The sequence below is a fragment of the Triticum aestivum genome, chromosome 6D (genome assembly GCF_018294505.1).
Source record: "Triticum aestivum cultivar Chinese Spring chromosome 6D, IWGSC CS RefSeq v2.1, whole genome shotgun sequence".
Classification (NCBI taxonomy): Eukaryota; Viridiplantae; Streptophyta; class Magnoliopsida; order Poales; family Poaceae; genus Triticum; species Triticum aestivum.
Genome location: NC_057811.1, coordinates 42,703,227 through 42,715,554, shown reverse-complemented (window position 1 = coordinate 42,715,554; position 12,328 = coordinate 42,703,227). Strand labels below are relative to the sequence as shown.

General features: G+C 46.8%; 2 protein-coding genes across 2 annotated transcripts; one reads left to right on the top strand and one right to left on the bottom strand.

Annotated features, from left to right (window-relative positions):
* The first annotated feature begins 4,834 nt into the window (after positions 1-4,834).
* Positions 4,835-6,048, top strand: LOC123143394 (uncharacterized). Its single transcript, XM_044562311.1, has 4 exons — positions 4,835-4,951; positions 5,046-5,089; positions 5,333-5,460; positions 5,554-6,048. Exons 1-4 carry the CDS (start codon positions 4,862-4,864, stop codon positions 5,898-5,900), a joined length of 609 nt encoding a protein of 202 aa, XP_044418246.1. The 5' UTR covers positions 4,835-4,861; the 3' UTR covers positions 5,901-6,048.
* Positions 6,022-11,676, bottom strand: LOC123143393 (MEIOTIC F-BOX protein MOF). Its single transcript, XM_044562310.1, has 5 exons — positions 10,530-11,676; positions 10,168-10,332; positions 9,925-10,078; positions 6,631-8,974; positions 6,022-6,528 (listed from the first exon to the last, which is right to left on the bottom strand). Exons 1-4 carry the CDS (start codon positions 11,391-11,393, stop codon positions 8,958-8,960), a joined length of 1,200 nt encoding a protein of 399 aa, XP_044418245.1. The 5' UTR covers positions 11,394-11,676; the 3' UTR covers positions 6,022-6,528; positions 6,631-8,957.
* Positions 11,677-12,328: the final 652 nt, after the last annotated feature.

The window sequence follows — 12,328 nt, the reverse complement described above, 5'->3', positions numbered from 1 at the left end:
CGCTCCGTGTATAGATAAGAAAAACTTTTCTCAAAAGAAGACTACTGGAAAAACGGGTGCAGGACAACAATCGAAAATAGTCATCGGCGCTTGGAGTAAAGGTGGCACCGACAGCTCCAGTTGTTAACCACCTTTTGTTTGCAGATGACAGCCTGTTGCTTTTTAAGTCTAGTGTGGAGAGAGCTAACGCAGTTTCAAACCTGTTGAATACATATTGTTCGGCTTCGGGACAGAGGATTAATCGTGACAAATCTTCCATCTTCTTCAGTAAGGGGTGCCCGGAACATATCAAACAAGGGGTGAAAAATTGTCTCAATGTGCAGAATGAGTCTTTGAGTGAGAAATTTCTGGGGTTGCCAACTGAGGTTGGTCAATCAAAAAGTGTCACTTTCAAATACCTTCGCGACAGAGTCTGGGAGAAGGTCAAGGGATGGATGGAGAAACTCATGTATGCTGCCGGAAAAGAGATCTTGATTAAAGCAGTGGCACAAGCGATCCCGGTGTTTTCTATGTCATGTTTTAGGCTGACAAGGGGCCTATGTGAGAGCATTACATCTATGATTCGCCAATTCTGGTGGGGCAGCAAGCAAGGAAAAAGAAGACCATGCTGGGTCTCGTGGGATGTGATGACAAAACCAAAGAGCCTCGGTGGTTTGGGCTTTCGTGACATGGAGATTTTTAACCTAGCGCTTCTGTCCAGACAGGCATGGCGTTTGCTTCAGGAACCGAACTCTCTCAGTGCACATTTGCTAAAGGCAATTTACTACCCTAATACCTCAATTCTTGAGGCCGAGCTGGGGTCACGACCTTCACAAATATGGCGTGCAATTATAGATGGCCGAAACATAATGAAGCAAGGCATCATCAGGCAAATAGGGGATGGATCATCGACAAACGTCTGGACTCATAACTGGATTCCTAGGGAGGGTTTCTCATCACCTGTGACCTCTCTGGTGGCTAACCCGCCGAGGATAGTGGCTGAATTAATAGACCACAACATGGCATCATGGCGGGAAGAGTTAGTCCAGCAGGTATTCGTTCCTGTAGATGCTGAGGCCATCCTAAAAATACCGATTTGCACAAGGCCAGTTCAGGATTTCTGGGTGTGGGCGGAAGACCCGAAAGGCCGTTACTCTGTCCGATCAGCTTATAACATGATCTTGCATATAAAGACAGGGAGAGAAGCTTGGCTGGAGAACGTAGAAGATGTGTCCAATAGCAGCGCCGAACGCAAGGGGTGGTCATCTGTCTAGGGCATGCAAGTTCCCTCGAAACTGAAGGTATTTGTCTGGCGCTTCGCACAACATTCTCTCCCAACGAGTGATATCTTGCAGCATCGGAACATGTCTACAACGAATGAATGTGCTATATGTGGTGCAGCCGACAACTGGCGTCATTCCATGCTAGACTGCACCATGTCAAGGAGTGTTTGGGCCCTGTCAAATGCAGATCTTGTGGAACACATGTGCATGAACACGGACGACAGTGCCAAGGGCTGGTTGTTCGCCATGAGTGAGTCTCTATCGTCGGAAGAGTTCACCATGTTAGTTGTTACGCTTTGGGCAATTTGGCACGCTCGCCGGAAATTGATACATGAAGGAATCTTCCAAACTCCTTTCTCCACACAAGCTTTTATCAAAAGCTACCTATGTGACTTGCAACTTATCTTCAAAGCTCCCAGCAGAGGACGGTCTGAAGCACAACCGAAGCCAAAGAACTGGCTACCACCACGAGAGGGGTACTCCAAGCTTAATGTGGATGCAGCAGTGCCTAGGACAGGAGGTTTTGGTGCAGTGGGAGCGATTTGCAGAGATGCCGCTGGACTGTTTTTGGGTGCATCTGCTGTTGTGTTCAGAAACATTGACCAGCCGGAGATTCTGGAAAGCCTGGCCATTAGAGAGTCCCTAGCCCTAGCGGACGATCTATATATCCAAAAAATTCAAGTCGCCTCTGATTGCAAGTCAGCGGTTGAAGCGATCCAGCGAGGAACATCTTCGGCTTATGGTGCAGTAGTGCAGGAGATCAAGGAGCATTCTAGTAGTTTTATTTCCTGTTTATTTAGACATGAGTTTAGAACCTCGAATGTCGAGACACACAAACTAGCAAAGCATGCTTTAACTCTTGGGACCGGTCGCCATGTTTGGTTAGGCCACCCGGGAGAACTTTCTTTCGTCCCTGTAAGCGTGACGGGTCAATAATAAAGCTTTGCGAGTTTGTCTAAAAAAAAATTATTTTTTAAAAAATGTGAAAATATTTAAAATTATTTAAAATATGGTTTAATTAAAAAAATAAACCCTTTAGAATTTTTTAAATTTTTTAATTTTTTCACACGTCTAAAAACGTTCAATGATTTTAGAAAACATTCTTGTGACTAAAGAAAGGTTCATTCTGTGCAAGATATATGCTAGTTTACAACCATGAGACCCTCCTTTCGGGCCGGTAGACAGAGGCCTCGGTTCCAACAAAATAGGGAGCAAAAAAAGGTCGTGTCATACCATACAGATGAAATGAATAAAAGATATTCCTGCAGTTTCTGTGCCTGTTAGTACTTCGCTCTGAACACATCAAGAGGAGTAGTTTGTTTTTCTTTTGTAAATGAAACTAAAACTATTTTAATGAATTAAAAAATTATATATTTTGTAATTTTTCATGTATTACGGGAAAATTGAAACATAAAACATATAAATGGAACAAAAAGAAAAAATTGAAAGAAAAGCAATGAAAAAATAACAAAACCCCCAAAAACTGATAGAACAACGAAAAACAAATTTGGCAGCAACTCTAAAATGACCTGTCCATCACCATGCCCCATGTGCGATTTGTCCCCCCGTTCTTTGCTATGACGGTAGAATAGGGTTTGCACAGAGAGCTCCTAAGGCCTTCTCCAACGCTCAGCGCTTGAGTTGGCGCTAATAGAAGATAAATATCCCCGCAAAAAATAGAAGATAAATAAATAAATTGTCTTAGTGTACGTATTAGTGTCTCTCCTTCCAACACTAGCAGGCGCTACATCAATTAGAAAGAACAGAGATGTTGGCTATAGTGTGTAACGAAAAAGCCAGGGCACCCGAGGATTTCTTTGGCCTCAAAGCTAGCTAATTTACTTGATTTGGCCCAGAATTGCACCTAACGGTGTAGATGGCCTAATCTCCTCAGCGCACCCATAAAACCTACAACCGGTGTTGGTGCTTTCAAATACAACTCCCCTCTCTACTGACGTCTTATGTAGGGCTGCAAACGAGTCGAGCTCGAGCGAGTTGGAGTTGGCTCAGCTCAACTCATATGAAAATTCGAGCGAGCTCAGACTGAGTGAAGCTCATGATCGAGCTGTAGAACATGACTTGTGCTCAGCTTGTAACGATCTCGAGTCGATCTCGAGCTAGTTTCGAGCTAAATGAGATGCTAAAAATTATAAATTTATGGATAAAAACAAAAAAAATTAAGGTGAATATGCTGGGAACATTTGCCAAAAATATAGGATATTGAACACATAGTCGACCATGTGCCATAATTAGGCCTAGATCCTCTCTTCACTTAATTAAGTGTCATGTTCGTTGGTAAATAAAATGGAGACAAATTATGGACAACATATATGGTAATAAATTATATTATTTCCATTAACATATGGCATGATCATTTAACATAATGATATTCTATCGAGCTAAAATCGAGCGAGCCAACATTGGCTCAAGATCGGCTCGTTTCTCGGTCGAGCTACATAAAGTGTTCAAACTCAGCTTGTTTCTTTTCGAGTCGATCTCAAGTCGAGTCAAAAAACGAGTCGATCTCGAGCGGCTCACGAGCCTCGAGCTTTTCTTGCAGCCCTAGTCTTATGTTTGCACATCCTACCACTAGCAACAATGCCGCACCATTCTGTGTCCACAATGGTCTTTGGGATATACAATAGTTCACAGAAAGGAGAGCCACAAATCCAAAATCAAATAGGTGGAATCCAGCCTCAAATAAAAAAACTAACCCTAATTGAGAGAGAAACTCGCATGGGCTCGGGAGTCATAGGTAGTCGAGAGGGGGGGGGGCAGATACTCGTCGCTCGTCTTGCCGTAGTTCAAGGAAACCATGGCTGTTGTGGCTCCCGACGGCTGGGACGACGGAGGTAATAAAAGAGACTTACCGGTGCGAGGAAAAGAGCTAGGGGAAGAGCGAAATGGCCGAACAGGTTGGGTTCGACCTGGTCCGTCTATTACGTAGACACCGCAATGGAAAGTGACAGGCGCCATCTCGACCTAGGCCACATGGCACCTGACAGTGCGAGCCAGACTTTAGGTTTCACTTAAAACGCTCTAATCGGGCGTTCAACGTTTTTAGCAAATTGTAAGTACAATGATAACGGGTTTAAAAAAACTATGATGCTTTTTTGATTTAGGGTCCACAAATATGAATTTTTTTATTATTAATTTACTCATAAGAACAGCCCTAGCTCGAACACCGGGCGGACGGAGCATACATGGCCAAACGGGCCGGCCCGGCCCACGACGACCCGACTAATAGCCGGACCGGGCCGTGGCGGCCCACGGGCGGGAGGTCGCAGCCCGGCATGGCCCATCTACTAATCGGGCCGGCCCATCGGCACGCCAGGCCCGCTAGTTCGTCTGCTATTTGACGCACTGGGCGTTTTTAGCCCATTTTTACTTGTTGGGCCATATAGAGATGCATAGAAAAAACCGTAATCGGGCCGTGACGTGCCAACCCGCGTGCTTAGGTTAGCAGCCCAAGCATGGCCCGTTTAGCCCGTGTCGTGCGTGACCCATGGCGGGCCATACCGGCGTGCTCATGGGCCGGCCTGATTAGCCGGCCCATTTGGCCAGCTATAGGCCGGAGAGCGATATCGGAGCGTGCAAACATGTCGCCGCTTAGATTCCTCGCCGCGGGGAGGCTCTCCTCACGCCGGATCCGCGGAGGAGGACCAGCGAGGCGGCTCCTCCACCGCTCCGTACGCCGTGGTCTTCTTCTTCTTTCTCATTCTCCCCCCCGCATCTGCGCCCGCGTGGCTGACTGATTCTGTCCTCTCCTCGATCTATCTGCAGGGGAACCATGCGGACGGTGCCCGGGGATCTGGCTTCTCTGCCCGGTAGATCCAATTTTACTTTCGCCCCAAATTAATCTTATTGACCAACAACAGATTGGATCTTCTCCGTTCTCGACCTAGCCTAGCCGTTGTCCAATTAGATACTCCTACTAGATCTTGGCGCGACGAATTGCTGCTTGAAGCTCTCAGCGACAGTGCGATTGAAATAAAGCAATCTAGTTCTACCATTAGTTTTGTTTGATTGATGTTGCTTCCTGCTTTTAAACAAGTTAACAACCCTTGCAGTTTTCCCATGGGAGGCAGCAACAAGCTGCGTGCCAGCGTCGCGGCGGTGGGTGCCTTATCTGCCGCCTTGATCGGAGCAAAGCTGTATCTCAGAAAACACAGAAAGCAACCAATATCTGAATCTTCAGGTAGGAAATGACCGGACCTCAGTGTTCTTTTCCTTCAATTCTTGTCACACATTACCTTATCATATGACCAGACGAACCTTGTCTTGCTCACAGGTTGGGAGCTAACCGATAAGGATGCGGCGACGCTGGAGGAGCAGGACTTGGAGAAGGAGGCGGCCATGAAGGCGAGGTTCGAGGAGTGGATGGTCAAGTATGAGCGCAGGTACAAGAGCGAAGAGGAGAAGGCTATGCCGTACAGGGAGTTCAAACGCCATTGCAAGAACGCCGAGAGGGCCAACATGCTCTCCCGTGGAGGCGCCACGTTCGGGCCGAACAACCTCGCCGATCTGACCGAGGAAGAGGGGCTCTGTCGGAGCGGAGGTGAGTGTGAGCCCACCTTCGCGCATAGGTTGGGGTACCCGTACCGGCGCGCCGTCGAATGGTGGGTTCTGGGCAAGTGAAGGGTGCTCTTGGGACGAACGGCGAATATGGTTGTGTCAAGTTTTATTAGGAAGAAGACAAGATTCGTATGGTTGTGTGATCAGGTAACATGTCACGATCATTGAAACTGATACTAGCTAATTTGAAATAATTACCTTAATTCATTCATACCGATTCATTTATACAAACTCGATGGCACATGTTGCAAATAACGCGAGTTAAATCCTGACAAGTTCGATGTCAATTACCAAATCACTCTAGCGTGGCATAACTTGCTCTCGCTTGGTTGCTCCAACATATATATGATGTTCTGGCTGCGTGCAATGGCTACTTCTCTCATGTTCATTCGCTCTCTTGGAGACAGACGCGTGCAAGATAGAGCTACTTGCACAAGGGACACCAAGCACTGATATACCAAGTCTCCTGCTTCCGCTGATGCACCAATGAATCCCTTGCATTCTTCTTGTAGGTGAGCATCAATGATTTCTAATATCTGATCTGGGGAGTTCCTCTCTGCGAAATTGACAATGTTGAGTTCGTTGTCAAACATAGGGTCTGTTGGTCTTTTACCTATCAACATCTCTAGAAGAACTATTCCAAAACTGAAAACATCCCCATTGGTTGATGCTTGGCCAGTTTGAGCATACTCTGGAAACATATGAAACGAATCTGGTTAGTGTCATATAAATCTAAATTGGCCAAACATGCATGAAGCCTTAAACAAATATATGATGTGGTGATGAACAATACCTGGGGCAATATATCCTATAGTTCCCTTCAATCCGATTGGGCTATCTGAAGTTGAGGCTGAACTGGAATGTCCAACTGATGTTGAGTTTGAATTACACACGAGGTTTGCAATGCCAAAGTCACCCAAATAACAAATACTCCATTTTGTGGTATTTCCCCGTGCAGTTGGTTGTACGAGAGATCCAACTGTTCGAGATATTGCATATCACTTAGTGGTGTCGGAATGGTTCCGGACAAACTGTTATGTGAAATGTTGAGCACCACTAAGCTCTTCAGATTGCTCAAAGACTGTGGAATACTCCCTGTGAGAATATTTTGGTCCATTTGGATGATCTGCAGCTCTTGACATTCACCCAAAGCACCAGGAACTTCCCCAGAAAGTTTGTTGGATGAGAGATGCAGTGAAACGAGTTGTTTAAGATTACCGACCTCTGTCGGTATTGTGCCATGTAAATTGTTGTAGGATAATATACATTCTGTCAGTGCAGAGGTGATGTGGAAAATCTCTCTAGGAATGTTACCCTGTAGGTCGTTATAACTAAGGTTCAACTTCGTGAGCATGGTAAGGTTACCCATACTAGGTGGTACCCGACCTCAAAGCTCGTTTTCTGCTATATAGATCTCTACTAACTTAGTAAGACTACCAATAGAGGAGGCATTGGGCCAGTGAAACTATTCCCGCCAAGAGCTATAACGTTTAGACGTTTCAGCTTTCCAACCCACCCTTCAATCGGGCCCTCGAGCATGTTGTTAGATAAATCTAGATATGTTAAGGCACCTGACAGTTCGTTTGCTTCCAGCCCTAGCAGTTGAAGTTCGGGTGACATCTTACCAATAGAAGTTGGTATAGCTCCTTGTAACCTATTTTCACCTAGTCCGAGAGTCTGCAGGTAACTACAGTTGCTTAAGGCCCCTATGAATTCCCAGCTTTCGCTATCCTTGGTCTCGAGCTTGTTTGTCTGAAGGTTTAGATAACTCAACATCCCAAGCCTACCAAGAGAACTTGGAATTTGACCGATGAAGTTGTTGGATGACATTGGTCAAAGTTGGTAAATTTCGCTATCCTGGGGCGGAAAGTAACTTTAGGCCGAAATTGGTCAAAGTTGGTAAATTTTGGTCAAATTTAAGTCAAATTGCAGTCAAAATTTGGTCAAATTTCAGCCGAAATTTTTGAAAACAGCCGAAATTCGGCCATCTCGGCCTAGGGCGAAAAAAAGCTCAAACCGAAAATCAAAACACAGATTAGTGCACAGAGGTTAAAATTTGTGAAGTACAGTACTATTTAATACTACCTCACACACGACAGTAACGACGAAGACAAGCCCGACAGCAAGACAGAAGCCAAAAATGTTTACTAATCAGAACAGGAGGATAAGAGTAGGCACCTTTGCTCGTCCAGGTCGCACAAAACGGCAGCCTTTCTTCTTGCATGCGTCTTTGCCAGGTGCTGCGGTGCGTGAGCTCTGAAGCGTGAGTTGGAATGTTGGGTGCTCAGCTCAGGTCCCAGGGGTTTAAAACCCTTTTACAGAGGCATCACATCCACAAACTTGCATCTCACCTGCAATTTTCACGCCTTATCTCAAGCATGACCACAAATGGTGCCAAGACCTTCGCCACACACCGCGGCCGTCGCAGTCTGAGCTGGATAATAGCGTTGCGGGCCTCCGGCGTGCCCAGCCTCGAATCCCAGAGCGCTGCCACTTGTTCTACTGGATACTTTTCAGCCCGAACTAGATAACATAGATCTTCTGCATCAGTGTGTGCAACATGATTCTTGTTCTCAACTGTGATTGGTCTTTTGTGAAGACCATGCTTCCAGAATGTATTGTACTGACATGGATTGTTTCTTTGTGCTTCATGGATCTGGATATATTTGTTAGAGCGGGCCAAGTAGACTTGTACGCATTCGATATGGACAACAGCACAATACGTGTACAAGTCTACTTGATCCGCTCTAACAATATGTGTGATGTACACCGTTCCTGGGTAGAATTGTTTTTTTAGGGCCGAAAGAGATATTTATTCAGTACAAGTGACAAGATAGTTACAATCAGTGTTGATTACATGAGCTATATGTATGATCAGGAACGGCAGAGCTCCAAACAGCTCCAGCTCCTGGTTCTACGAACAAAAGCAGCAATCTCATGTGCAACATTATTCTCGTCTCTTTTGGCTAGAACAAACTGACAGAACTGGTATCAGACACACATGCAAAAAAGAAGAAGATGGAAACCTTGTCACAATGTGTATAGGAGTACTTATTCAGCATCGCATTTCTGAATAGCAAAGGGATGGCAGATCAACTGACACCCCACATCTTCTCACCCCTACTCAAAACTGAATCCTGCATATCAATGAAAAGATAAAGTTAGAGTCTGATGTATATGCACAAGTAAAATGCTCAGTTACACTTTCATGACGATGAAAAGGAAGATACTGGAACAGAGACTTCAGTAAGATTGTAAGACATTCACTTCAGTTTACCCGGCGCAACTTATCTTGAGATGAATTAGAGGAAAAACTTTGTTTATATTTGTTACTGCCATTTCTAGCTTAATCTGACAATATAACAAGAAAACATCTTTTTTTTTAGGAACTAAGAAAACATCTATCTAAACAGCTCCCAAATGCGAATGCATAAAATGTCATAAGCAGTTTTTATCGCAAAGGGAAAGTGAAGCAAGGAATCATCGCATACACTAGTAGACATGTGATGTACAGACTTCTTAGAAATGTTATGTAAACAGTGACGACTTCCCAGGAGCAGAGAGAGGAAGCACAAGCAAAACTATAATGCAGGAGCATCATACAGCTGCCACAATGTTTATATAATGTAAGGAGATATCATGCTGCAGTTAATGTTTTAAAACAAAACGAGTCAAAATATGTATTAATGTTCAGACTTCGAAGCTAATCAACATGTGAAGATACTATATCCCTACTCTGAATTAATTGATTCAAATATTTGCGCTAGTGCCCAAAAGAGACTAGAACCAATCAACAAGTACACATGTCGTTTTACAGCCACTGTTTATGCAACACAGATAAACTAAAGCCTCCTTTGCCGACAAAATGGATAATATTGTTTTTTCTTTGTGCTAATTCAGAACATAAAGAGTATGGAAAGTGTCATTAGTTTTCCCATGCCTGAAATAATTTGGTACCCCTACAAACTGTTCTTCCAACACAATTCAGGAGTTTATTCTTCACTGCTTGCTTTCACAGTTTCATTCCCACATACGAAAGCTAATTTCAGAACATAAAGAGTATGGAAAGTGCCATCAGTTAGCTTACGTATATTAAATGCACAGAGGAACTTCAAAACTTTGAAAACTCCCTGATTGACCACATTACACTGGACTTCAACTACTTTAAGGTGCTCTGATATTGCAGCCGATCTCTCCGCTGAACTGTAGCTTCCTTTCATTTTCATTTCTTGTTTTGGTCCCTGTGGCAAGCAGGAACACTAACAGAGATGAATAATCGATAATAACCTCAACAGTGTAGCAATTAATTGTCCATTTCGAAGATTTATACCTTGTTGGTAAAGAGTTGAAGAGTGAGCTTCTCTAGAACTGGTGAGTGTTTCAGAACGCAAGCTAGTGCATCCAAGTCAGGAGCCTCAGACCAGTCCTCACTGAGTAATACAGTCTTTAACTTGCTGAATGTAGGGCACTGCCTCAAATCTCTTCTGAAAACGAACTGGAAAGAAAAATATAAACAAATCAAGCAATCCTTAACCAGAACGTACGCAAATTGATGATCTAAGGCACATGTAAACCAATGGATGGTGATGTGTATGCAATCCGGTTATTTCCTAGGCTCCTAGCAACATTGCAGATAGTGCACCACAAGAAAAAGGGGATAACAGAAGGAGTTGAAGAGTAGTAGCACCATACATTTTGAAATGCAGATACCAGCTCCAGATGTTTAGCACCTGAGAGAGCAGCCAGGAGCACAGAATCGCCACTGTCATCTTTATTGAAAGGAACAGAATTCTCATCGGAGTCGTAATCGAAACAGACATCGAAGTCATCGCTAAGATCAAGCCGCGCGGTCTCCAGCAGCGCCATGTTCTCAAGAAAAGGGGTTGTGCCCCCGAATCTAACCAGCACCAGAGAGGCAAGGCCCGGGGCAGAGACATGGACCCAGCAATTGGAGTTGGAGCGGCAGCTTCTGAGGCTCAAATGCTTCAGGGAACGGGACGATATCCTACCAACACTGATGTCGCAATGCTGCATATTCAGAACCTCCAGCGCCGGGCAGCCGGCGAGATCAAGAAATTTCTGCTGCAGGCTTAGGCCGTCGAGGTTCTTGACCCGCAGGTGCTGGGAGACGAGGGGCAGGTTGTCGAGGTCGAGGTACGAGGAGGCGCCGATGTGGACGGTGAGGTCGCGGACCTTGCTCGTGACGGCGAAGCGGGTCCAGAGGTTCACGTAGGCCTCGTCGTCGGCCACCGAGAACCGGTCGAACCTGATCTCGACGGCGTCCAGGTCGGCGGCGCGGTCGCGCAGGACCAGCAGGTGGTCCATGAACTTGCGGAGGCCCTGGACGGCGTCCGCGCCGTCGAGGCCCACGAAGCGCAGGCCCCTGGTGGATCTCCAGAGGTGGCGCCAGCGCCGGGCCAGCACGCACGTCCGCACGGCCGCCTGCGCCGGGAGGAAGGAGAGGACGTGCTGCAGGATGGGGTCCGGGAGCGCGCCGATGCGGTCCGCGCCGCGCACCGGCGGCGGCGCGCTCCCGTGCCTCTTCCCTGGAGGCATTCCGGCGGCGCTGCGGTGCGAGGCGGAGGATCGTCAGGACGGCGTGGCGGTGGTGGAGAGGACGGGGCGGGATGGACGGATACCTTGCGGCGGCGGCGGCGGCGCCTCGCCGTTGGCCGGCCGCCGGCAGGTCCGGCCGTCGCGAGTCGTCAGACGGGCGGAGGCAGTGGCAGTGAACGGGGAAAGGGATGGATGGGACTGCCGTGTACTTTCTCGAAACTCGTGGGTGTCGGCGGTCACAACCGGATATGCAAAATATCTGCGCATGCGCCCGAGAGCACATGCTCCCGAGAGGCATCTGAAAAATTTATGAGCATGCACATGTCTATGTGCTACATACACATGGAGCTTTTTTTTTTAGAGCGGAGGCGCTTGCCCGGCCTTAAGAATCACCCCTTCGTGGTTTCTTAGGACCATCCCAGCCGCCGCAGAGCCATCCCCCGGATGGAACGAACCATCGACGGACAGGGCCACAGAACCTTGCGGCGGTGCCGGCCACGGCTAGGTAGTCGCTAAAGATTTTTGGCCCGGCGGCACAGGGGCCCCCACGGGCATTTTGCCTTTAACAATCTCCTCCACTGTGAACTTGCCCGCCAGGTTGATAGATTTATAGTAGCTATCCAAGAACTCTACCGAGGCCAGCACGTGTGGGGCTTCATTACCATGGTATATGTCATTACGGATCTGCCATATCCTCCAAATCAACAAATCAACAATATATCTGTACGCTGTAAATAAAATCACCCCTTCGTGGTTTCTTAGGACCATCCCAGCCGCCGCAGAGCCATCCCCCGGATGGAACGAACCATCGACGGACAGGGCCACAGAACCTTGCGGCGGTGCCGGCCACGGCTAGGTAGTCGCTAAAGATTTTTGGCCCGGCGGCACAGGGGCCCCCACGGGCATTTTGCCTTTAACAATCTCCTCCACTGTGA

Bases quoted from the DNA above. Each gene is read 5' to 3' on its own strand.
- LOC123143393 (XM_044562310.1), bottom strand. From the start codon at position 11,393: ATGCCTCCAGGGAAGAGGCACGGGAGCGCGCCGCCGCCGGTGCGCGGC. The intron at 10,333-10,529 runs GTATGGTGCTAC...TTTTCTTTCCAG, and splicing joins TGGTATCTGCATTTCAAAAT to TTCGTTTTCAGAAGAGATTT. The intron at 10,079-10,167 runs GTATAAATCTTC...TGCTTGCCACAG, and splicing joins TTCAACTCTTTACCAACAAG to GGACCAAAACAAGAAATGAA.
- LOC123143394 (XM_044562311.1), top strand. From the start codon at position 4,862: ATGTCGCCGCTTAGATTCCTCGCCGCGGGGAGGCTCTCCTCACGCCGG. The intron at 4,952-5,045 runs GTACGCCGTGGT...ATCTATCTGCAG, and splicing joins GGCGGCTCCTCCACCGCTCC to GGGAACCATGCGGACGGTGC. The intron at 5,090-5,332 runs GTAGATCCAATT...CAACCCTTGCAG, and splicing joins GGATCTGGCTTCTCTGCCCG to TTTTCCCATGGGAGGCAGCA.